Raw genomic sequence first — 27794 nt, 5'->3', positions numbered from 1 at the left:
CCTGGCTCTACACTCAGAAATCGCTCCTGGCAGGCTCGGGGGACCATATGGGATGCCAGGATTTGAACCACTGTCCTTCTGCATGCAAGACAAACACCCTACCTCCATGTTATCTCTCCAGCCCCAATTTTCTACTTAATTTTTAAAACCTTCTGCCACCCTAGATATTTTGGGTCATGCTGGGCAGCTATCCCCAACTATGTGCTTGGGACATACTCTTGACAGTGCTTTGGGGATCATGTGATACTGGCACCTTAACAGCTATATTCTCTCTCTGTTCTGAAACATTATTTCTTAGAACATCTAGTATATTAATATTTATCAAATAGATAAATAGTAGAAGTAGTACATAATTTTATTTAATCTTCGCAATAACTGTAAGAAAGATGGCTGAATTTAAATTTGGAAGCTAAAGGAACTCTCAGTTTATTTTTAAAGTTTCATTCTCTGTAAGTTAAGTCTTCTAGTGAAGAAACTTGTCAACTCTTAATAAAACTCATGGAAAAAAAATCCCCCCCCCCTTTTTTGTTTTTTGTTTTGAGGGCACACCCGGTGTTACTCCTGGCTATGCGCTCAGAAATCGCTCCTGGTTGGGGGACCATATGGTATGCCTAGGGATATAACTGCGGTCTGTCCTAGGTCAGTTGTGTGCAAGGCAAACGCCCTACTGCTGCCCTACCCCTCTGGCCCCAATATTTTTTCTTTTTAAAAGAAAATGTTAATTTATATAATTTCCTGAGGTTTCTTCATATGTAAACATATCAGATAACTATCTGGTTTGGTAGGTAAGTGATAACTAGAGCATGGCAGTTTCAGGTTATCAATTGAGGGGCCATAGAGATACTAAAGGGGTAGGACTGTTTCTTTTCCCACCTGGGTTAGATTCCCTGTACCTCATAATGTTCCAAGTCTCACCAAGCTTGAACCCTGAAAGCATAGCCAGAAATGATCCCCGAGCATGATCGGGTATGGCCCAAGGGAGTGGGGACAGAGATCAAACAGAACAAATTATCAAGTTAGTTTTTGTCTGGTGACTTTTAGGAGCACATACATTAACTTACTGGGAAAACAGTATGATTTGTGAGATCAAGGACCTTAGAGGAAGTTATAGATGGAAAAGGAGACGACAAGTCTTCATTCTGAGTTAATACGGCACAGAAGCAATATTTTACCAGTGGTCTTCTTTTTTTCCAGATTATCATTTAAATTAGTGTTTGTTAAATATTTTCCAGTAAAAGTTTTTACTTTCTTTACTACCAGTCTGAAGTCAAATGCTCTATCGCTGAGCTGTACCCCCATTACTACCAGTCTGGTATCTGGTCAGTTATATGTTTCAGAGATTCAGTAATTGTTTTTATGAATAACTATATATTTTTCAAAACAATACATCAGTAATATTGTAAGTGAATATTACCATGGACTGAGTCAAATGCCTCAGAAATTAATATATTAAACTCTATCCTATAATGTAACTGTCTTAGAGATACAGCCTCTTAGTAGGTAAATTAGCTTAACAGAGATATTAAGTGTTGGGATTCTAATCAGCTAGGCCTAAAACCCCTTCATACATTGAGGAAGAGATATCAGAACTCTAAACCTCCTTTACATCCAGCACACGCACCCAGGAAAGACTGTGTTATAAAGGTTATAGTGAAAAGCTGGACGTTTGCAAGTAAAAAAGAAAGCTAACAACAACAACAACAAAAAAATTGGAACCTTAAATCTTGAATTTTCAACTTTCAACTGTGAGAAAATCAATTAATGGCATTTAAACCTTCTAGTGTGTGGTGTTTTGTTCAGCCTGAGTTGAGCAAAAATTTTGATGTGTACCAAAAACTGGATAAAGTGATTTATGTAAGGGACCTTATTTAGCTCTTAGAATCACCAGTGAGAAAGATGCGGTTATTCTCAGTTTGCTGAAGAGGCAGCAAAAGCCTGTTAGAGTTAAAACGAAGTTGCCCAGATCTCACAGTTTTGAATCCAAGCGTTCTAATGTAAAGATTCTAAGTGCCAGTCATACTGCTTTGGTGAACTTTAAACTAGGGGTGGGGGAATGGGAAAATTATGTTGTGAGAATAAAAATATAAAACAAAATGGCCAAAAATTTAGAAAAGTTGGATGTCCAAATTTGGTATTTTATCTTTCATTTGAAGTTTATTTTTTTTGTTTTGTTTTGTTTTGTATTTTGGGCTACAGTTGGTGGTGCTTGGGTTACGCCTGCCTCTGAGCTCAAAAGTTGCTCCTGGTTAGCTCTGGGGACCTATGGGATGCTGGGAATCGAACCTGGGTCACCTGCATGCAAGGCAAATGCCCTACTTGCTGTGTTATTCCTCTGGTTCCTCATTTAAGTTTCTGAGTGGTTATAATTTTTTCAGCCAAATAGGATAAGTAGGAATGGGTCACTTACTTTTGTCTTATGTTTTTAGATATGCATTTACTTTATTATAAACAGGAGTTAAACTTTATAACATTGTTATTCTTTTTTTATTGCATGTCATATTCCTTTTAGTGAGTATGATTTAGGAGTTTTTAAAGAAGCGCCTGTGGATTATTTGACCTTCGTTCAAATAGAAGTGTAAGAGGAATTAGTAATTCTCAGCATATCACTTGACATCTCAAATTTGTGTATGCTCTTACAGAATCAAATTCTTAGAATAGGAAGGAACTGAAAAAGTCTAGTCTCTCTAGTACTGGAAGTATATATACGTGAGTATTCAACCACTATCCAAGTTAGTCTTGATTCTTCCTAGAATCTAGTTAGTCTAGATTGGAATCTAGCTTAGTCTAGGTTCCAGACAGACAATTTAAGGTGTTACTCTCTTTTCACTCAGTCTTAATTTTAAAAATTTTATATATAGTAACTGAAGTCAGTGCTTTAACATAGTTCTATATATATATATATATATATATATATATATATATATATAGCTTTAATATATTAACTTTTTATATAGTAATTGAAATCCTCTGACTTATTTCGTGTCAGTTCTTGGCATCAGAAGATTCTTTCTATGCCAATAACAGAAAATCTTTTCACAATATCTTAAGCAAAATGGCAGTTTAATCAATGCAGTGAAATCCTAGAATAGTTCTCTGATTTCAGCAAAAGATTTTTTTTTAATCTATTTCCTCCATTTTCCTTTTTGTTTGATATTTTTAGGATGACTTCTCAGCAGCATATCTCCAGTAACTCATAGCTTTAAATCTTTCTACTAGGAAAGAGAACATTGTAGCTAAGAGAGTTCATGGATTTCCAAGAAACCTCATTGAGTGCCTCATTATTTATTAGATCTAATTGGATATTGTAACTTCCTTGAATCTGCTGTACCTAAGGGATGTATTCATTGGGTTTTTGCTTATGTGGAACTTTTTGAATAGATATAGGGGAAATGTTGGACATGCTAGCATTGACACAATGACTGATAATTGCAATAATTTAAAAGTTCTGGAGAAAAAAATTTTTAGGTACATATTACCATTTTTATTAAAAACAAAGAAATTTGATTTTGTAAAGATGCTATTTGACTTTGAATTATTTTATTTTATTTATTTGGTGAGGGTATGCACAGTAGACCTCAGGGCTTACTCCTAACTCTGTGTTTTACTCCTAACTGGGCTCAGGAAACCACATAGGTGCGGCCTTATGCAAGGCAAGCACTTTACCTGTTGAATCATCTCCTTAGCCCTTTGAAGATATTTTGTCTTTATTTTCTTAATGTGTATATGTATAGAGTTTTCTTATTGCTGTTCTTTTGTTGAGAATTACTATCAAGAATTAATATATTAGAGTGCAGAAGGGAGGGAAGGAGGTGGAAAAAAGAATTAATACTTTGGGGTCTCAAACTCGCGGCCCACGGGCCCTCCGTACAGCATTTTGTGGCCCTGCCCTAGAGGGATCTTTTTTTGATTTGTTTTGTTTTAGTTGTTGGGTCACACACACCCCCCCAATGTTCAAGGCTTACTACTGATTTTGCACTCAAGGATCACCCCGACTTTGCCTCCTGCGGCCCCCAGGTAAATTGAGTTTGAGACCCCTGCTTTAAAGGGAATAATTTATGTTGGTGGGGATGTGGTAAAAAAAAAAAAGTACTTTCATCACTGCTGGTGGGAATGCTGCCTGGTTCAACCCTATGGAAAACAGTACTGAAGTTCCTCACTAAACTAAGAATTGATCTTCCATATGACCCAGCAATCCTGCTTTTAGATATCTATCCCCAGGATATAAAAGCACTTTTCTAAAAGGATGTATGTACCCTATTCTTTGCAGCATTCAGTACAATAACAATCAACTTAGAGGTCCAACAATAAACGAATGGATCATGAAGATGTGGTACATACATAAATGGAATACTACATAACTCTAAGGAATGGTGCAGTCATTAACTTTCTGCAATTTAGATGGAACTGGAAGATTTATGTTAAATGAAGTAATACAGAAGAAAAGGATAAATCCAGAATGATCACATATATTATGGTATTTAGGATAACTGCATGAAGAAATGCTATGGTCTAGATGGGAGTTGCCTTGAAAACCCATGGCCCCATAATATAGTGAGGAGAAGGAAAGAAATTGAGCGGAGGAAAAGAGAAACCAAATATGAAAAAAATAAGGGACAGACGCCAAGAGGTGTCAGCTGCATTGGTGTTGTTAAGAGAAGGCATAACTAAATATCCAAGCCAGAGTTAACAACAGTGAAATCATGAGACTCAGTCTTGAACAATCAAAATTAAAAACGGGCCTATTGTGATGGCATATTGGGGTAGGTGATGGTGGTACGGATGGACTCTGGGATGGAGAAAGATTGACACTGGTCTTAGGATTGGTCCTGAAACATTTCATGTCTAAAATCCAACAACAAATATTTTTGTAAATCACAATGGTTTAAATAAAGAAAACCAACAACACATTCATTAGCCAACAAATATTAATGATACAATATTAATGCATTGATATAATATAATACTTTTATGTCTTTTTTTGTATTAGCTGTGCCTCTTTGGACATCAGCGTAATGCTCATAAAAGTTGTAAAGGGGGGCCGGAGAGATAGCATGGAGGTAAAGCATTTGCCTTTCATGCAGGAGGTCATCGGTTCGAATCCCGGCGTCCCATATGGAATAGATGTTTAAAATTAGTTTTAAATTTTTCCTAAGAGCTTGGTATAATTTGCCATTTCCACCAGGTTATTTTCTTTTTCTGGTAGATTAATTATAAGAATTATAAGAAACATTCAGTTTATTTTATGAGCATGCATTTTGGTAATTTGAGATATTGTTTATTTTGCCAAAGTTGTTGATTTTTTAAATAAATATTTGTGGCACCGTGCTCTACAATACTGTTAATGATAGGGTTTTATACTTACACAACATTCTAACAGCACACCCTCCACCAGTGTCCATTTCCCTCCAATGTTATTTCAGTGTTTCACCCATTCTGATCTCCTCTTTCTCTCTACCCTTGATAAGCTCAGTTTTGTGAATCAGTTTTCATGATCTATTGTCTTTGACCATTTGTTTTGCCTTCACTATGTGTCTCTATATACCTTATATAAGAGAGATCAATCTGTATTTGTCTCATTCTATTCAAATAACTTCATTTATTATGATATTCCCCAGATTCATCCACTTAGTAGCAACTTATGATTTTATCTTTTCTTAGAAATATGTATTATCAATTGTATATATATATTATACAATACAGATGTATGCTATACAATATGTATATATACATTGTGTGTATACACACACACACACACACACACACACACACACACACACACACACACACACACACACACACACACACACACACACCAATTTATTCAGTTATCTGTTCTTGGAAACTTGTGTTGTTCCCAGATCTTGGCTCTTGTGAATAGTGCTACAAATGAAGATACAAGCACAGTATTTTTCTGAATAGAGTTTTTGGGCTCTTGGAGTAGATGCCAAGATTTCTTGGTCATCCTGAAGCTCATTTAGTTTTTTTGTTTTTGAGATGTGTCCCTAGTGTTTTCCAAAGAGATTGACCCATTGGATGTTTCCACAGGTAACTGCACCGATTGTTTTTGTTCTTTTTGAAGTGTGTCAGTTCCACTGGTGCGAAGGGATGCTTTATGCTTGTTATGGTTTGCATTTCTCTTATTATATATAATAGAGGGAATTTTTTGTTTTGTTTTTGGACCACACCAGCTGTGCTGAGGGATTACTTCTGGCTCTGAGCTCAGAAATTACTCCTAGCAGGCTTGAAGGACCATATGAGATGACAATGATTGAACCTGAGTTGACCCTGTGCAAGGCAAATGCCCAGTCTGTTTTCTGTCACTCAGTCCCCTTAAAGAGTATTTTTTTTTCCATATAGCTATTGATCATATGTGTGTCTTCTTTGAGGACGTGTCTGTTGTTCTTATTTTTTCATGGGAAATTATTTGCCTAGTATTCATTTGACTAAGGGTTAATATAACTAATATGTAAAAGCCTTGTAAAACAGCAATAAAGACGTTGATTTTATAAACAAAATTATACAGGTCAGAGCCTTATCTTTTAAATATTTTCATGTTGTTTAAACATAGGCACTAGATCTATGTACTATTAATGGCAGGGTTTATGTATAGAATATTTTAGCACTACATCCTCTACCATTGTGCCTACTTCCCTGCTCACCCTTGTTCCAGTTCATCATATTCCTGATCCCCAGACTGGCCATAGTCTTTTTTTGAATGTCTTTAAATGGTTTTTCAAATGTCTTTGAAGTGGTAATCCCCTTCATTCTTAATATTTGTCATTCATGTTTACCCTTTTTAAAAACTTTTTTTTGAACTTTTAGACTTATCAGTTTTATTAATTTTTTCAAAGGTTTAGTGATCTTTTAAATGTTTTATTTGTTTTCAACTGATTTGGTTTCTACTTTTCAGTATTTTCTTTCTTTGTGATCTGAGTTGACTTTTCTCTTGTTTTTCTAGTTTCTTGACATGGAATCCCACATCATGGATTCAGATTCACTTTTTTACATGTAAATACTTAATGCAATACATTTCTTTTAAGGGACTGGCGGGATAATACAAAGGTTAAGGTGCTTGCATGAGGCCACCTTCAGTATAATCCTCAGTATCCCTGTGGCTCCCTAATCAGAAGTGATCCCTGAGCACAGAGCCAGGAAGAGCAAGCCTTAAAAACCAAGCCAAGCATAACCCTTGACCACTGGTCCCAGAAAAAAAATCAAGTTTTCTTTTAAGTGATGCTCTTTCTTCATTCTGAAGATTCTGATTTGTGTTTTATTATTATTTGTTTCCAGTTTTATTTATTTGATATTTTATATTTCACTTGAGCAAGTTATTTAATTTTAAATGTTTAGAATTTTTCTTCTATTATTTTAAATTTGAGTACATATGGGCAAATATTCTCTATGTGTGTTTGAATTTTTTAAGATAGAGTATATATAGTTATTGCTTAAAATGTATATGGGTGTATATTGCTCTTACTGGATGGATATTCTGATATGACATTATATCTCATATTTCAGAATTTCTACACTCTGGTATTTTTGTCTAGTAGTTTTATTAATTACTGAGATAGTAAAGATAGTAAAGTTTCTTGCTCTAATTTGGATTTGTCTTTTTTATTCTATTTTGCTTTACCTATGCTAAGGTTATCTTGTTAAGAGTTTATGCACTCCTGATTTTATATATTTATTTTTAGGTTTACTAAAGTCCTGATACCAAACCAAAGTAAACTGTAGATCAGTGTTCCTCATGAACATAGACCCCCCCCAAATCTTTAATAGTTATTAGCTGAATTAAAGTAAATCAGCTATATAATACCTTATGACTGATTTGGTTTTGTTTGTGATTTGGAGGGGGCCACATGTGGCTCCGCCCAGGAGTTACTCCTGGCTCTGCACTCAGCAATCACTTCTGGCTGGCTCAGGGGACCTTATGGGGTGCTGGGAATCAAACTGGGTTGGCTACATGCAAGGCAAAGATGTCTTAGGACCTGCTGTGCTAAATCGTTCAGACCTGTCTACTGGGTTTTACCCTATGATTTCACGGTTGATTTAATACTTGGAAGTTAGTGTGATTGAAGAAAAGAGGAAGTTCATATATTGTCATTTCAGTAGATGCAGAAAAGTAATTTGATCATTCACCTTTTATTCCCCATTTGAATACAATTAGGCATGTCTCAAAGTCTTGCCCCACAAATTCACAGTAGACTTGGATCTGAAGGGAACTTATGCAGCTTAATGAAAAGTTTCAGAGAGTCTGGATGTTGTGTGTGCACGTGCACACCCTTGTATATTCTAATCCTCCCATATTTGATGTTAAAAGACTACACCTTTATACTAAGGCTGTACCTAGCTAAGTTGCCTGTTCTCCCATTTCTGCATAACATTGTACTCAAAGTTTTATTTAGTGATCTAAATAAAGTAAAAAAAAGTTGTTTTAAGTATAAAGATTGGCATTGAAGTACATCTTTAATTACTGTCCATAAAGAAAACATTGAGGAATCTATCAAACATCAAGAATGTACTAGACCTAATGAATTTAGTAGCATCATAGGATACAACTTGAATAGTCAAAACGAATTATATTTTAGATACTTCTTTTTTTTTTTTTTTTTTTTTTTTTTGGTTTTTGGGCCACACCCGGCGGTGCTCAGGGGTTACTCCTGGCTATGTGCTCAGAAATAGCTCCTGGCAGGCACGGGGGACCCTATGGGACACTGGGATTTGAACCAACCACCTTAAGTCCTGGATCGGCTGCTTGCAAGGCGAACACCACTGTGCTATCTCCCCGGGCCCATATTTTAGATACTTCTATCAATTTACAATATAATAGCAAAAACGTTTACATTGAAAACTAAAATTTCAAAGGATGTAAATAAATGGAGATGTTTATGAATTGAAACGCTAAATTCATGTCTAGATCAAAAAAATTTTTGCGGGGGGACGCATACCCGGCTGTGCTCAGGGCTTACTTCTGGCTTTATGCTCAGGGATCATTCCTTTTGGAGATCATATAGGGCTGCCAGCGTGGTCACCTGACCATACTGAACTAAGGTTGAACAGCATGTTGCTTAATAACAGAATGAAAGGGAAATCAAGGAAGAAATAAAAAGAGTCCTTGAGATGAAAGACAATGAAGAATCAAGTTACCAACATTTTTGGAACAGCAAAAGCAATAATTATGGGAAATACATAGTGATACAGGCATACACAAGAAAAAAATCTTTTTTAAAAAAGGGCCTTTTAACTAGAATTCATGGTTATACGTAGATAAAGATCATGACGCAAAAATTTAGGATTGACAGGAAACTTTAATACAAGGGTTTCTTAGTTTGGTTCCACAAACCATCCTAAGAATTGGCCGTGGAAAGAATTGGTGGTTCTTTCCAGAAGTTTCTGGAAAATAAATGAAAAAGAAAACATAAGTAATTTTCACAACCTTTATCTCTCTGTTCAAATGTCTCATGGTAAAAATAAATGATGAGGGGCTGGAGAGATGGCATGGAGGTGAGGCGTTTACCTTTCATGCAGAAGGTCATCGGTTCGAATCCCGGCATCCCATATGGTCCCCCGTGCCTGCCAGGAGCAGTTTCTGAGCACAGAGCCAGGAAAAAACCCTGAACACTGCCGGGTGTGACCCAAAAACCAGAAACATAAAATAAATAAATAAATAAATAAATAAATAAATAAATAAATAAATAAATAAATGATGAAGATGTTACAATAGTATGATTGTAAACTCCTATTAGTGTAGATAGCTGTTTGAATAATTTCTAAATTCAAAAGACAGAAATAAGGGATGAGAGTGATAGTATAGCAGATTAGGTTTATGCTCTTTAATTTCACTCGACCAAACCAAGTTCCATCCATAGTACCTCATCCATACCCCACCAGGAATGATCCCTGAGCTCAGAATCAGGAATAAGTCCTGAACCAGTGGGGAGGTAGAAATAATTATTATTTTCATTGTTTGGGGGAGAACCCATCTGCTCTCTGCAATTTCTTCTTTTACTGTGCTTATAAGATTTTTTTGCTATTATTTTGTCCAGGTTTTTTTTTTTTTTTTGCAGTAAAATTTCTTAATAAAATCCATTTGTTTCTTGTGCCTACTTAAAGTATCTAGTTTTGGTATTAGCAAATAGTTCATAGTTTGTTATTAGCAAATAGAATATACCCCTTAAGATCAGAATATCTCTTTATTAAAGATGACTGTATCTATTTTATTTCTCTACTGACATTTAGTTTCCTTTTTCAGTGTCATCTACCTGATTTTTTACTGTTAATCATTGTAGATTGTTTCATTTTATCAGATAGATATTTTTAATAACTTAATTTACAATCTTGAAGCTATTTCTTGAGTTAGTCCTTTTTATGAAACTTAGTTAAATTAGTTATATTCTTTCGTTTTTATTTTTGGGCCACACTGTAAGTACTCAGGGCTTTTTCCTGATTCTATGCTCAGGAATCACTCTTGAAGATGCTTCAGACATCATATGGAAAGCTGGGGATTGAATATAGGTCACCTGCATACAAAACATATGTCCTACCTACCCATTGGACTCTCATTCTAGCACCTATCGAAAGATGTATTCTAACCAGGAAGTAAATAAGCAGAATTATAATTTTAATTTTCACTATCAGGTTGGAGAGCTAGTGTAGTGGGTACAGTGCTTGCCTTTCATGCAGCTGACTGTATTTGATCCTGGGACCACATAGAGTTTCCCTAAATCCCACCAGGAATGATCCCTGAACAGAGAACCAGGAGTAAGCTCATCTTACTGCTGCATATAGCCTACAAAACCCCTTTCCCCGTTACCTTTCCATTTGTAATTTGTCATTTTTGTCTTAAACATTATGTATTATTTATAATGAAAAAATGAGGGGCTGGCGAGGTGGCGCTAGAGGTAAGGTGTCTGCCTTGCAAGCACTAGCCAAGGAAGGACCGTGGTTCGATCCCCCAGCGTCCCATAGGGTCCCCCCAAGCCAGGGGCAATTTCTGAGCGCATAGCCAGGAGTAACCCCTGAGCATCAAACGGGTGTGGCCCGAAAAACCAAAAAAAAGAAAAAATGAAGTGTGTTAGATATTCTTTTTTTGACCCTTATATTCCTTTGATTTATTATTATATAATAATTAAAATGGGCTTTTTAGGAAGGTATTTTTTTTTAATAACTGTTTTTTATCTTCCCAAATACAGGGAGTTCCCAAATGGGTGCTACCATAGTAGATGCTTTGGATACCCTGTATATTATGGGTCTTCATGAAGAATTCCAAGATGGGCAAAAATGGATTAAGGACAACCTTGATTTTAGTGTGGTAAGAACTATATTAATAATTTTTGGATAAAGATAAAAAGATACAGCATTTAACAATGGTAGGTTTTTTAAAATATTAATTTTATTGAAATTGTGATTTACAAAGTCTTTCATAGTTGGGTTTCAGACATCTAATGAATCAGGGCCAATCCCACCACTGGTATCCACCTCCTCCTACAAGTGCACCCCATACCCGTACACCGCCTATTCCTCAGCTTGCCAGTATAACAGCCCCATTTTAAGTTTAATTCTTCAAGTTTGAGTCACTTGATTCCATTCTTGTTGCCTTTGGATAATTTTTTTCATAAAATAAACATTTTTTGTAATCTTCTTTGCACTTGTTTTTTTTAAATAATCACTTTAGTATTTTTTAAATTAATTTTTAATTTTACTTTTTGACTTAATTTTTTTAATAATTATTTTATTTAAGCACTTTGGTTACAAAATTGTTCATGGTTAAGTTTCAGTTATAGAATGTACACCACCCTTCAACAGTGTGCATTTCCCATTACCAGTTTCCCCAGTTTCCCTCCCACTCCCCTCCATTACCCCATGTTACTTTCTTTCTCTCGCTCTTCTTTATGGCACTGAGGTTTTCACTATTGTTAACAAAGAGGTAATATGCATATCACTTTATTCTCTTTTAGCACCAAGTTCTTGTCCAGGGTGATTACTTCCACCTATATTGTCATAGTGGACTCTTCTGAATCCTAACAACATGCCTTGCCCTTTGTGGGAAGCTTCTTACTATGGACTGGTCCTCCTGGCCCTCATACCTATTATCTCTAGATATAGATATAGATATAGATTGTCATATTATCTTTTATTGTTCTATATCCCACAAATGTGTGAGATTATTCTGTGTGTATCCCTTTCCCTCTGCTTCTTTCACTCAGCACAATACTCTTTATATCCATCAATGTATATGCAGATATCATGACTTAATTTTTCTCAACTGCTGCATAGCATTCCCTGGTATAGAAGTACTACAGTTTCTTTAGAACAGAACTCATCTGCTTTTAGGCTCTTGGGTTGTTTCCAGATTCTGGCTATTGTAAATAGAGCTGCTACAAACAGGGATGCAGAGAGCTTTTCTGCATGGTGTTTTTGGATTCATAGGTTATATCCTTAGGAGAGGTATTGCTGCATCATATCTAAGCTCAATTTTTAGCTTTTTGAGGAATATTGACTTCCAAAAAGGCTGGATGAGCTGGCATTTCCACCAGCAATGAATAAGAGTACTTTTGTCTGGGGCCAGCACAGATTTTTTTTTTTTTTGTGATGTATGCCAGTCTCTGTGTTGTGAGATATCTCATTGTTGTTTTGATTTGTATCTCCCTAATGATTAGTGATAAGAAGCTTTTTTTTTGTTTGTTTGTTTTGGTTTGGTTTTGGTTTTTGGGCCATACTCAGTGGCACTCGGGGGTTATTCCTGGTTCTACACTCAGAAATTGCTCCTGGCAGGCTTGGAGGATGTCCAGGATTGATCCCAGGTCTGTCTTGGGTTGTCTGAGTGCAAGGCAAACACCCTACCACTCACTGTGCTATCACTTTGGCCCTAAGAAGCATTAGTTCTTTTTGGTCATTTGTATTTCTTTTTTTAAGGAAATATCTATTCATTTCTTCTTCGTTTTGGATGGGGTTAAATAACTTTTCTTGCTAAGTTCTACCAGTGCCTTATAAGTCTTAGATATACCCTTATCTGGTGGGTATTGGGTGAATAGTTTCTCCCACTATTCTGTGGATAGTCTTTATATCTTAGTCACTTTGAAGTGCAGAACTTTCTCAGTTTAATGTAGTCCCATTTCTTTATCTTTGCTTTCACCTTCTTGGACACTGGTGTTTTATTCTTGAAGATGCCTTTAGCTTCAATGTCATGGGATGCTTTTCCTTTATTTTCCTTTATGAACCTTACGGTTCAGGTCTGATATCAAGATCTTTACTCCATTTTGATTTGAACTTGGTGTGTGGTGTTAGAGAGGTTTGAATTTACCTTTTTGCATTGTCTGACCAGTTGTCCTAAACCTCTTGTTGAAGAGGCTTTTCTTGTTCCACTTTGTATTTCTTACCCCTTTATCAAAGATTAATTAGTTGTATACATGGGGGTCAGTCTAATATTCAAGTCTGTCTTTATTCCAATACCATATTGGTTTTTTTGTTTGTTTGTTTGTTTTTGGCCACACCGGTAAATCAGGGGTTATCGTTGATTATGTGCTCAGAAATCACTCTTGGCTTGGGGGACCATATGGAATGCTGGGTGATTGAACCACAGTCCTTCCTAGATTAGCACATACAAGGCAAATGTCCTACTGCATATGCCACCACTTCAGCCCCAATACCATGCTGTTTTAATGACTACTGCTTTATAGTACAGTTCAAAGTTGTGGGAAATATACACATCTTTTTTTCTTACTTTTTTGGTTTTAAAACATTTAAATGTTTTACGTTAGGTATATTAGGTAGAAGTTACTATGAAAATAAAAAGTGCACTGAACATAAAGTACAGGGAAATATAAGCAATGTTTTATTTTAAAATGGGATACAGGGCTGGAGAGTATAGCCGAGTATATACCTTGCATGTGGCCAACCAACTTTAGATCCACACCACTCCATATGTTGCTTTTACTTTCGTTTGTGTGTATCTTTGTGTGTGTTTGTGGGTACCCATGCATGCTTGTGTGCATGAGTGTGTGTGCTTTTTCCCATACTTGGTATGGCTCGTTGCCTATTCCTGGCTCTGTATCATCCCTTGTAATGCTTGGGACTATACGTTGTACTGGGGATTGAACCCCTGTTGTGTGCAACGTCAGTGCCCTGTCCTCTGTACCGTATCTTTGGCCCTTGTTCATTGCTTTTTGTAAATAGATTTTATGCATTTGAGGGAAAATCAAGTCATTCTATCTTCATTTTTAATCCATACTCTTAATCTTTTGCTTATAAGTGCCCATATTAAGGAAGTTTACATATTAGTACATTTTCTTATATTTTCATTTGTAATTTTTTTAAATTTTTTGGATTCTGGGCTGGAGAGATACCATGGAGGTCGGGCGTTTGCCTTGCATGCAGAAGGACGGTGGTTCGAATCCCAGCATCCTGTATGGTCCCCTGAGCCTGCCAGGAGCGATTTCTGAGCATAGAGTCAAGAGTAACTTCTTTTTTTTTTTTTTTTTTTTGGTTTTTGGTTTTTGGGTCACACCCGGCGGTGCTCAGGGGTTATTCCTGGCTCCATGCTCAGAAATTGCTCCTGGCAGGCACGGGGGATCATATGGGACGCTGGGATTCGAACTGATGACCTTCTGCATGAAAGGCAAATGCCTTACCTCCATGCTATCTCTCCGGCCCCAAGAGTAACTTCTGAGTGTTGCTGGTTGTGACCCAAAAACCAAAAAAAAAAAAAAAAAAAATTTTTTTTTATTCCATTTTGATTTATTTTTGAAACGAATACACAAATTAATTTTTACTAAGATATAGTTTTCATAGCATTATCCATTGAGTAAACCATTATCCTTTCATTTTAATGCCTTTTAAGAGCTTTTATTACATTATTATATGTATATTAGAAAAAATTTCAATGTATGAGGTAAAATAGAAGTTAAAATAGACATTATGCTGTAGTGATTACAATGAAGGAAATTGCCTTAGAGAAGATACTATACTAGAATTCAAGAAGAAACTTTTAAAAGGAGAATAGCAGTATCAAAATTTGTCTTGATAATTTCAATACATTATAAAAGGTAAATTAAAAAGACTCATTGGTCTTGACAGTTAGGAAGCTGTAATGATAGTACCAGAAGTTTCAGTTACTGCAACACTAGGAAGTGAGATTTTAATTCACTTACAAGGGAATGAAAGTATTTTGGCTGCTGGAGGGCAGGAGCTGCAGAACAAAAATATCCTCTACAGGAAGCTTGCAAGATACACGTAATATTAAATTATTTTTGGAAAACTATATCTTTAACTTGTTAACACTTAACATGTTTTTTACAGAATTCAGAAGTGTCTGTGTTTGAAGTCAACATCCGATTTATTGGAGGCCTACTAGCAGCATTTTATCTTTCGGGAGAGGAGGTAAGCAAAATCCAGTAATACATTGATTTAGGGAAGAGGTTATGAATGAAATATAGTAAATTGAGAGATTTCCTGAGCAGCATATTGTTTGCAAGTGGCCTAATATCGAACTGAACTAAAGGTTTGCTGGAAGAACCGGATGCGTAACTAGAACTGTTCCTTGAGAATAATGATTTTTCCGTTTTGAAAATATCAATAAAACATATTCATCACGCATCCTATCTAGTAGAGCCACAAATCCTTTGTTATGAGTGATTTTTCCTCAGGATTCTGCTATTGCAATTAATTGTGGAAATGGGAGGGAGAATAAGAGAAGTATTAAGGGAGGACAAAAACAAGAAGAGAGAATGTAAGTCCTTTCTACACAAAACATTAGTTACTAAAACTGCCTCTTGGGAAAATTAATTGTAGTTTATTGTCATAAAGAACAACACTATTCTGATTTCTTTTTGGAAGCCTTGGTTTAATAGATATAGGTGTTTAAGACCAGCAGTGATAGGGAAAAAGTATGGAAAATTTTCTTTTTTGCTAATCAGTTGGGTTGGGTAAAGGAGATAGATGGGATTGTATGATAGGAGACAAATAAAATGAATAAAGAAGTTATAAGTCTTCTGGATTTTTCCTTTCAGAAATTAAGTTTCTCATACATTTAATTATTAGTCCAGATAATATTGAAGTGTCTGGTAATTAAAAAAATCAGTTTCTTCTCACCTCAAAGAAAATGGTGACCAGGTTACAAAGGTGACCCAAGGAATGGGAGCAGCTATTCTCCCATATTCTCCCAACTCCCATCTGATAAGGGTTTAATATCTTAGTTATACAAGGGATTGGTAGAATTTAGCAAGGAAAAAAACGTCTAGTTCCATCCAAAAATGGGGAGAAGATATGAACAGAAATTTTTTCATAGAAGGAATACAGATGACCAAAAGGCATATAAACAAATGTTTCACATCGCTAATCATCGGGGTGATGCAAATCAAAACAACAAGGAGGGATAGTCTTAAACCACAGAGACTTGGACACATCACAAAGAGCAAGAACAACCAGTGCTAGCATGGACGTGGGAAGAAAGGAACTCTCTTTCACTGCTGATGGGAATACCAACTTGTCCAGCCATTTTAGAAAATTCTGGATATTACTTAAAAATCTGGAAAGCGAGCTCCCATATGACCCCACAATCCCACTCATAGCAATATACCCTAGGAACACAAAAACACAATACAGAAATGCTACCTGCACTTCTATGTTCATTGAAGCACTGTTTTTTTTTGTTTGTTTTGTTTTGTTTTTTGGGCCACACCCGGTGACGCTCAGGGGTTACTTCTGCCTATGTGCTCAGAAGTCGCTCCTGGCTTGGGGGACCATATGGGATGCCGGGGGATCGAACCGTGGTCTGTCCTAGGCTAGCGCAGCAAGGCAGGCACCTTCTAGCGCCACCGCCCCAGCCCCTTGAAGCACTGTTTATAATAGCCAAAATCTGGAAACAACCCTAGTGTCCAAGAAAAGATGAGTGGCTAAAGAATTCTATGGTGGGGCCGGGTGGTGGCGCTAAAGGTAAGGTGCCTGCCTTGCCTGCGCTAGCCTTGGACGGACCGCGGTTCGATCCCCCGGTGTCCCATATGGTCCCCCAAGCCAGGAGCACTTCTGAGCACATAGCCAGGAGTAACCCCTGAGCATTACCGGGTGTGGCACCCCCCCCCCCCAAAAAAAAAAAAAGAATTCTATGGTACATCTACCCAATGGAATACTATGCAGGAAAGATGAAGTCATGAAATGTGCTTATACATGGATGGCTATAGAGTATTATGCTGAATGAAATGAGCCAGAGAGAGAGGGATAGACATAGAATAATATCACTCATTTATGGGATATAAGATAATGAAATTATCAAAACATCAATTAGGGTCAATTTGAAATAATTTTATATACCTCTTTGGTGTTACTAAAGTCATTTACTGGCTATGATTGAAGCCAGTTGAACCTTCTATGTTATTTAGGCTTCCTGAGCTTGGTGCTCTTATTTTTTTTAATTAATTACTTTATTTAAACACCAATGGATACAAGGTTGTTCATAATTTTTTTTACAGATAGAACGTTATGCATGATAGAGTTTCAGTCATGCCATGAACAACACCCTTCACCAGTACACTTTTCCCACTACCAATGTTCCTAGTTTTCCTCTCCCCCTCCTCCTCCCTGCCTATGGGGCAGATGTTTTATTTTCTCTCTCTCTCTCTCTCTCTCTCTCTCTCTCTCTCTTTCACACACTCTAGATGTTTTATTCTCTCTCTTTCTCTTTCTCTCACACACTCTAGATGTTTTATTCTCTCTTTCTCTTTCTCTCACACACTCTAGATGTTTTATTCTCTCTCTCTCTCTCTCTCTCTCTTTCTCTTTCTCTCACACACACTCTCTCTCCCCCCCTCTTCCTCCGTCCAGCCCTCCCTTTTAGACATTGTGGTTTACATTATTATTGTTTAGGATTATCATGCCTATCACTTTTATCTCCTTTCAGCAGACAATTTTTGTCCAAAGTGATCATTTTCAGCTATCATTGTTATAGTGGTCCCTTCTCTGACCAAACTGCACTTTCTCACCATTTGGGAACCTTTGTATTATGAACTGGTCTTCCTGGTCCTTATCTCTATGATATTATCTCTTTGATAATGCTACCATGCTGTATTTTTTTCTTATATCCCACAAATAAGTGAGATCATTCTATGCCTCTTCCTGTATCCCTTTCCCTCTGACTCATCTTACTCAACATAATATTCTTCATATTCATCCTTATATAAGAAAATTTCATGTCATTGTTTTTGAAGTTTCATTTTTTCTTATAGCTGCATAGCATTCCATTGTGTAGATGTACCACATTTCTTTATTTATTTATCTGTTCTCAAGTTCTTGGTTTATTTCCATATTCTGGCTATTGTGTATAGTGCTGTGATGAACATAGGGATGCAGAAAGATTTTCTGCATTGTGTTTTGGGGAAATTATGTTATATTCCTAGAGTAGAATTGCTGGGTTAATTTCTAGTCTTTTGAGGAACATGATACTGTTTTCCAAAAAGGCTGGATTAATTGCATTCCCACCAACAGTGAATGAAATTCCCTTTCTTCCTGCATCCACACCAGCACTGGTTGTTCTTTCTTTGTTACATGTACCAGTCTCTCTGATATGAGGTGATATCTCATTGTTTTGATTTACATTTCTCTGATGCTTAATGATGTGGAGCATTTTTTAATGCTATTTGAATTTCTTCTTTTTGGATATGTCTGTTAATTTCTTCTCCTCATTTTTAGTTGAGGTTAGATATATTTTTCTTGCTAAGCTCTACTAATGCCTTATATATCTTGGATTTTAACCCTTTATCAGATGTGTATTGGGTGAATAGTTTTTCCCATTTTGTGAGTAGTCTTTCTATACTAGTCCCTGTTTCCTTTGAGGTCCAGAAGCTTCTTAAATTAATATAATCCTATTTGCTTAGTCAGTGGTATTTTATTCTTGAAGATGCTTTTAGCTTCATTGTCATGAAGAGTTTTGTGTACATTTTCCATTATGTATTTTATGCTTTCAAGCCTGATATTAAGGTCTTTTTTAAACCGTTTTGAATTGACTTGTGTATGGCATTAATAAGAGTTCTGAGATCACTTTTTTGCATGTAGTTGACCAGTTTTTCCAACACCACTTGTTGAATAAGCTTTTCTTGCTTTACTGTGCATATGTAAACCATATTTACATTTTTGGTGTATGACCTTATTGATGAATTGTTGGATTTTATTTACTAGTATTTTGTTGAAGATCTTTGTATCTCTGTTCATTAAGGATATTGGCCTGTAATTATCACTCTTATTTTTCTTCTTCTTTTTTTTTTTTTTTTTTTTTTTGGTATCAGACTACTGTTAGTTTCATAGAAACTATTTGGGAGTGTTTCTGTTTCTTTAATTAATCTGAAAATGATGGGCAGTAGTTCCATTTTAATGGTTTAAAAGAGTTTATTAATGAAACCATCAGAGTCAGGGCTTTTGTTTTGGGGAAGCTTTTTGATTACCATTTTAATTTTCTCAATAGTTAGAGGTCTGTTGATGTATTCTAAGTCAACTTGTTTCAACCTTGGGAACCAAAGTTGAATAGGTGTTCACGAATTAGTCCATATCTTCGAGGTTTTCATTTTGTGGCATAAAGATTCTCAGAATAATCATTGATTGCTCTTTGGTTTTCTGAAATTTCAATAGTGACTCCCTCATGTTTAATTTTTGATTATATTAAGTTACTCTCTTTTTGTGAGTCTTACTAACGGGTTAGTGATCATGTTTATATATTTTTTTTAAAGAAACAAGTCTTGCCGTCATTTTTTTTTATGCTTACTGGGTGTCCAGTTCATTATTTCATTCATCCCTTCCTGTTTCCAGCTCATTTTGTTGTAGATTTTTTTTTTTTTTTTTTTTTTTTGGTTTTTGGGCCACACCCGGTGACGCTCAGGGGTTACTCCTGGCTATGTGCTCAGAAGTCGCTCCTGGCTTGGGGGACCATATGGGACGCCGGGGGATCGAACCGCGGTCCGTCTCCTAGGCTAGCGGAGGTAAGGCAGGCACCTTACCTCGAGCGCCACCGCCCGGCCCCTTGTTGTAGATTTTTTGAGTTTTTAATTTGTGTCTTTAAATGATATATTATGCCTTTCTTTTTTTGATTCCTGATATATGCTTGTTAAAGCTGTAAATTTTGCTCTTAGTACCACTTTTGCAGTGTCCCACAAATTCTGATAATTTAGTCTTCATTCTTAATTGTTTCTAGGAATTTTCTTATTTCCTCTCAGACCCATGGATTGCTCAGTAGTGAGGCGGTTCAATTTCCAAATGTTAACGTTATTTCTACATTTCTATTTGTATTTCACCTATTTTTCACTGCATCATGATCTGAGAAGATAGAAGAAACAATTCTATCCTATTGATTTTATGGAGGTATGCTTTATGGCCAAAAATGTGTTCTTTCTTGGTGAATATCCTATGTATATCGGAAAAGAAATTGTATTCAGCTTTCTTGGGGTGAAAAGCCATCTGTTAAGCCCTTTCTTAGATTTCTTCCTTCAAAGCCATAGATCCTTGTTGAATTTTATCCTGATAGATCTATCAAGAGATGACAGTTATTGAAGTCTCCCACTACTATTGTGTTGTTATTGCTGTCTTTCTTCTAGTTTATTAGCAGTTGTTTTAATATTTGCTGGCCCCTAAAGGGTGCATATATGTTTAGGACTGTGATTTGTTTTTCCTGTTGCACATTTCCCTTGATTATTAAGAAATGAACTCTCTCTCTCATAACCATTTAAATTCTGAAATCTTTGATTTCTGATATTAGTATGACCACACCAGCCCTTTTTTTAATAGCATACATTTCTTTCTTTTTAAAAAATTTTTTTTCTCTTTATTTAAACATCTTGATTACAAATATGATTGTGATTAGGTTTCAGTCATGTAAAGAACACCCCCTTCACCAGTGCAACATTTTCACCACCAGTGTCCCAAATCTCCCTCCATCCCACCCCACCCCCACCTGTACTCCAGACAGGCTTTCCAGTTCCCTCATTCATTCACATGATTATGGTAGTTCTCTGTGTAGTTATTTCTATAATTGTACCCACCACTCTTTGTGGTGAGCTTCATGAAGTGAGCTGGAAGTTCTAGCCTTCCTCTCATTGTCTCTGAGGATTGTTACAAAAATGACTTTTCTTTTTCTTTTTTTTTTTTTTTTTTTTTGGTTTTTGGGCCACACCTGGTGGTGCTCAGGGGTTACTCCTGGCTGTCTGCTCAGAACTAGCTCCTGGCAGGCACGGGGAACCATATGGGACACCAGGATTCGAACCAACCACTTTTGGTCCTGGATCGGCTGCTTGCAAGGCAAACGCTGCTGTGCTATCTCTCTGGGCCCGACTTCTATTTTTCTTAAAACCCATAGATGAATGAGACTATTCTTTGTGTATCTCTCTCCCTCTGACTTATTTCACTCAGCATGATAGATTCCATGTGCATCCATGTATAGGAAAATTTCATGACTTCATCTCTCCCGACAGCTGCATACTATTCCATTGTGTATATGTTTCTTTAGCCATTTGGCTGGTGAAGGGCATCTTGGTTGTTTCCAGAGTTTGGCTATTGTGAATAGTGCTGCAATAAATATAGGTGTGAGGAAGGGGTTTTTGTATTGTATTCTTGTGTTCTTAGGGTATATCCCTAGGAGTGGAATAGCTGGGTTGAATGGGAGCTCAATTTCCAGATTTTGGAGGAATCTCCATATCGCTTTCCATAGAGGTTAGACTAGACGGCATTCCCAACAGCAGTGGATAAGAGTTCCTTTCTCTCCACATCCCCGCCAGCACTGATCTCATTCTTTGTGATATGTGCCAATCTCTGTGGTGTGAGATGGTATCTCATCGTTGTTTTGATTTGCATCTCCCTAATGATTAATGATGAGTATTTTTTCATGTTCCTTTTGGCATTTGTATTTCTTTTTTATCGAAGTGTCTATTCATTTCTTCTCCCCATTTTTTGATGGGATTAGATGTTTTTTCTTGTAAATTTCTGTCAGTGCCCTGTATATTTTGGATATTAGCCCCTTATCTGATGGGTGTTGGGTAAATAGTTTCTCCCACATGGTGGGTGGCTCTTGTATCCTGGGTACTATTTCTTTTGAGGTGCAGAAGCTTCTCAGCTTAATGTATTGCCATCTGTTGATCTCTGCTTCCACTTGTTTGGAAAGTGCAGTTACTTCCTTGAAAATGCCTTTAATCTCTATGTCATGGAGTGTTTTACTGACTTGTTGTTCTATATACCTTATGGTATCAGGTCTGATATCAAGGTCTTTAATCCATTTAGATTTTACCTTCATACATGATGTTAACTGGGGGACTACGTTCGATTTTTTGCAAGTGGCTAACCAGTTCTGCCAGCACCACTCGTTGAAGAGGTTTTCTCTGCTTCACTTAGGCTTTCTTGCTCCTTTGTGAAAAATTAGGTGATTGTATGTCCGGGGAACATTGTCTGAGAACTCAAGCCTATTCCACTGATCTGAGGGTCTGTCTTTATTCAAATACCATGCTGTTTTGTTTTTATAACTATTGTTTTGTAGTACAGTTTAAAGTTGGGGAAAGTAATGCCTCCCATTTTCTTCTTCCCTAGGAGTGATTTAGCTATTCGAGGGTGTTTATTGTTCCAGATGAGTTTCCTGGTTTTTGCACAGATCCTATGTGGGAAGTGAGGATGTCAGGAAGGAGTGCTTTCTTCTTTCAATGCAGGACACCCTGCCCTGAAGCGAGTTCTTATCTAATAAGGAGAGAAACTCATAAATTTTATATCACCTTTTACCCTGCAGTAGGGCCTTTCACCATGAACATTTGTCATAGTGATTTGGCTTAGGCTTCAGATGATCTGACAATGGCCATTCATTCACCCCTGAACCTGGGATCCCATCTATGGAACCAGCTTGGTTTTGAGCCTTTTTTAAGGGTGTTGTATGCTTGAAGGATTGTCTTCTGACCTTTGCCTTTGAGTTTATGTTTGCCCTGACTATTCAAATATGTTTCATGCATGCAGCAAAATATTGGATTTTCTGATTCATTTTACCATGTGTCTCTTAACTGGTGCATTTAGTTCATTGATATTGAGAGAGATGATTGTAATGGGATTTTGTGCCACCTTTTTTCTAGAAATTTGATGCATTTCTGGGGTCTGTCTTGCCTTATAGTAGACTCTTCAGTTTACTTCTTTTAAAATTGGTTTTGAGTCTGTAATCTTCCTGAACTGTTGATTCTCTGTAAGGCTATATATCCTTTCTTCAAATCTAAATGAAGGTCTGGCTGAGTGAAGTGTTGGTGAGATGTTCATTTCCTTGAGTCTTTCTCACTATATCCCACCACTGCCTTTGGCCTGGAGTGGAGGGTTGCTTGTAATAAATCTGCTGTAAATCTTAAGCTTGCTTCTTTGCATGTAAATTTCTTTTTTCACTTGGCTCCTTTCAGTATTCTATCTCAGTTTATGTTTTCATCATGTGACTTGGATATTATTTGGATCTCTTTTAGCTGGTACTGTTCTGGCATTCATAATGTATGTATTCTTCAGTTCTGGGAATTTCTCACTGATGTCTTTGTCGTTTTTCATAGGGGTTTCTTCCTGGTCCTGTGGGACCCCATTGTTTCTTATGTTGTTCTATTGAATATTGTTGTCTACTCTTATATTTTGAGATTTGTTCATCTTTTCTTTATTTGTTTTAATGCCCTTCTCTGACATCTTCTGTTGAATGGAGGCTTTTATGTAGCTTATTTTTCAGCTCACTGATCCAATCCTTCCTTAGTAGCTTTTACTTTGCTTTTTACTTTGTGAGGTGTCTTCCATTGAGTTGTTTTATTTCTGTTTGAAGTTTTCTCATTTCTACTCTCAAATCCTCTTGCATTTTGTTGGATGTTCATTCCATGGTTTCTTTATCCTTAACATTTACTTTTTTTGTTTGTTTGTTTGTTTGTTTGTTTTGGGTCACACCCAGCAGTGCTCAGGGATAACTCCTAGCTTTATGCTCAGAAATCGATCCTGGCAGGTTTAGGAGATCATATGGGATGCCTGGATTTGAGCCACATACCTTCTGCATGCAAGGCAAAAGCCTTACTTCCATGCTGTTTCTCCGGCCCAACATTTACTCTTTAAAGCCCTGATCAGAGAGGCAATATAGATCTCTAATGTTAGTTGTAGCTTCAGAACTACTAACTTTATTCACTAAGTGTAGGGGATTCTGCGTTGATTTCTTAGTGTAACCTTTGTAGTATGGTGATATTTTTTTTTATGTGTTGTGTGTGGACTCCTTGATTAGAAGAAGTGTGTGGCTGCATAGCAAAGCAGAGCAGCTGTGCTCTTTCTTGTCTGAGCACATTTACCTCATGACACTTTTTAGTTCACCCTCAGGCCACAGCCTGCAGCCACTCCCAGTGCTGCAGGTCAACAGTATTTTTTCTCTCAGAGCTTGGTGATCTTATATGTAACTTTTCCATGATTTGCGATAATCCTGTTTGGCCCACAGTATTATGAAATATTGGCTGTTCTTGAGCTGCTTAGTTCAGGCTCTGTAATCTAGAACAAATTCGGTGACTTGGCAGTTTGATAAGGTTAAGTGATGTAGCTGGATCATTTCTGTAGGAGGCTTTCAGGTGTAGTCCTGGGCTGTTTTGGCTTCAGGCAGAAATCTACCTCCATCCTTTCTGAGAAGGTCCCAGAGTTTTTAGCCTGGAACACACTATCAGGGAAGAGTAGGCAGTTGTAGTATATGAAAAAGTTTCCATAGGATTATTCTTGGAATTGTTGTATATAAAAATATTTTTTTAGGATTGTTCTGTGACTATTGTCTGTCTGTCTGTCTGTCTATCTGTCTCTCCCTCCCTCCCTCCCTTCCCCCTCCCCTCCCCCAATCTTTTACACCCTAACCTTCTTGTGTGGATTATTATTTGCTGCGGATAAATATTACCAAGATCTCCCCCGGAAAGGGGACAAGGGGATGGGAAGTAATTTCTCATTCTGGGGATTATTCGTGGATTCACAAACACCTAACAAAGGATTTAACAGCACAGATTCCCTACAGGCAGCCATCAGTTTTTTGGAGTTTAGTGGAGGAAGATAGTGGGTATGGGTGAAGACTGCTGGGGAAAACATTTTCTTTTGTTTGTTTGTTTGGGGGCCACACCTGGCAGTGCTCTACGGTGACTCCTGGCTCTGCACTCAGAAATCACTCCTGGCAGGCTTGTAGACCATCTGGGATGCTTTGTGGATGAAACTTGGGTCAGCTGTGTGCAAAGAAAATGTTCTGCCTGCAGTGCTTTCACTTCGGTCCCCGGGGAAAACATTTTCAAGTAGAGGGAAGCACATGAATTATTTTAGAATTAGAAGACTCAAGTCTTTACTCTCTCATAATATTTAGCTCAATCAGTTGCCTCAAGTTTCTATCATCTGTGAAAATGTATGAGAGTTCAGTTGAGATCATGAGGGTTAAGTAGTATGAAAATTTGCCTAATATATTATCCGAGTTCCGAGTCAGTACTTTAATTTTCCTTTGACTTTTGTACAGCCATGCACTGTATGTGTGTTTGTGTGTTCATGTATGTGGGGGATGGTAAATATGTGTTCTTAATTGGTGGAGAATTCTTATTGTAAAGTAGTTTTTATAAATTAATTTCTGTTTACCCAGAAGGAAAGAGAATGTGTTTTACTCTTCTAATTTTCTCACACAATAGGATTTTACTGAGTTTTACTTTTCTGTTTGATTATATTGAAAGTCCTAATCCATGTCTATTCTGGCAAACTAAAAATTAACCCCTGAGATCTGCTGACAATAAATAAAAAACAACTTGAATATGACACATAATTCTGAATAGATTGTAAATTTCTGATTTGAATATAAGCCAAAAACATGTTAATATTGACATAACAAAATTAGTTCTCATTTAAGAAATAAGACTTTTCATAATAGCTGCGTAATATTACATTGTGTTGATGTACTAGTCATGAAATTTGTTTATACATGGAAAATATTACACTGTGTGAAATGAGTCAAAGGGAGAGGGATAGAAATAGAATGATCACAATCCCGGCATCCCATATGGTCCCCTGAGCCTGCCAGGAGTGATTTCTGAGCATAGAGCCAGGAGTAACTCCTGAGTGCTGCTGGGTGTGACCCAAAAAAACAACAACAACAAAAAAACCCGAGATAGTGTAATAATAATATTCAGAGACAATAGAGATGAGGACCATTCCATGGTAGGAATCCTGCCATAAGTAGCAGGAGAGAGAAGTTAGGGCAGAGAAGGGACCACTAAGACAATGATAGTTAGAAATGACCACTCTGGACAAGAAGTGGGTGCTGAAAGGAGATAAAGTGGTATGCATGATACCTCTTCAGTAACAACATTGCAAACCACAGAGTCTAAAGGGGAAAGAGAAAGAGAGAGCAAGAGAGAGGGGGGAGAGCCTGAGAGAGGGGGGAGAGCAAGAAAAAGAAAGAGAGATAGGAGAGAAAATAAATAGAAAAATGTCTGATACAGAAGCAGGCAGGGAAGAGGTCAGGGAGGAGGGTGGTAGGGAAACTGGAGACATTGGTGTCAGGAAATCTGCACTTGTGAATAGTGTTATTACATTATATATTATACTATGTAGTATATATTATTATACATTATATTGTCCATTATACATTATAGTGTTATAGTGGAGCAGACCGAAGAATGAGCTTCTACCTTCCTCAGGCCCCTGCTTTTATGGCAAGAACCAGGCCACACCTTAAGAGTAGGAAAGGACTACCAAGTTAGGAATGATCCAATATCCCATCACCAGATCACACCCTAAGGTGGAGTACGAATATTAATTAGGTTAGGACTAGTAAACCAACATATAGTTTGACTGAAAATCACGAACATCTTTGTAACCAAAAAAAAAAACAAAAAAAACAAAAAAAAAACAACAAAAAAAACCCTCAAAACACCTGTATAATGAACAACCTTGTTAAAACCATGGTGTTTAAATAAAGAAAAATTAAAAAAAAAAGTGATTTGTGCCTATGTGCACAAGAGTCAAATGTAGTTTGTACTTGCCTGCACAGATTGTGAAAAATGAAAACGTTTACCAGACAGAAAATATATATATTTTTTTTTTATTTTGGTTTTTGGGCCACACCCGGCGGTGCTCAGGGGTTACTCCTGGCTGTCTGCTCAGAAATAGCTCCTGGCAGGCACGGGGGACCATATGGGACACCGGGATTTGAACCAACCACCTTTGGTCCTGGATCGGCTGCTTGCAAGGCAAACACCGCTGTGCTATCTCTCCAGGCCCAGACAGAAAATATTTGGACATCTTTATATACATATGGGAAATAAAACAAAGTGGTCCAAATAAAAAGTTTCATGCTATACAATTTAAGTTTTCACTGGGGCCTCTCTCATCCTGGGTCTCATTCCTCGATGTATAGCTCCTTATAGCTGCTCTGAGCTTTGTCTGTTGATGTGTCAAGCTAGTAATTATAATCACAATAATCAATTACATATGAATATTAATATTGTAATATAAACACATATTTTTTTTTGGAAATAGCTAATACACAGATGTGATGAATCTGGTATTTATCAGAGAAGTCTTGATAGGAAGGGTTTTTTTTGGAGTCAGTTGCTTTGTAGATTATAACTAAATTAATTTCTCAGAACTAGTTTAAGATGATAGGAACAGGATCTAAAATTCAGTCTTGAGTAACAAAACATTAAGGATCAGAAATGAGGAAAATGAGTTAGAGAGAGTCAATGAGTTTGGAATTATTATTGCACACAAGAGGAAATGTACATTAGGAGAGACTCTAAATAATGACTAAAAATGGTCTTTTCATTAACTTGTAGTTAATCTTT

The 27794-nt window shown here is 36.9% G+C and overlaps 1 protein-coding gene across 1 annotated transcript in view; it reads left to right on the top strand.

The window, feature by feature from the left end:
• Window positions 1–27794, top strand: part of MAN1A2 (mannosidase alpha class 1A member 2) — a 142481-nt gene that overhangs the window by 58296 nt on the left and 56391 nt on the right. The window contains exons 4-5 of the mRNA XM_049765913.1: window positions 11193–11311; window positions 15298–15378. Of these exons, the coding sequence (XP_049621870.1) occupies window positions 11193–11311; window positions 15298–15378 (200 nt within the window). The remainder of the gene's footprint in view (window positions 1–11192; window positions 11312–15297; window positions 15379–27794) is intronic.

This window comes from Suncus etruscus, chromosome 19 (assembly GCF_024139225.1).
Source record: "Suncus etruscus isolate mSunEtr1 chromosome 19, mSunEtr1.pri.cur, whole genome shotgun sequence".
NCBI lineage: Eukaryota > Metazoa > Chordata > Mammalia > Eulipotyphla > Soricidae > Suncus > Suncus etruscus.
Note: the sequence above shows the minus strand (reverse complement) of the source record. Positions and strands in the feature narration are given on the sequence as shown.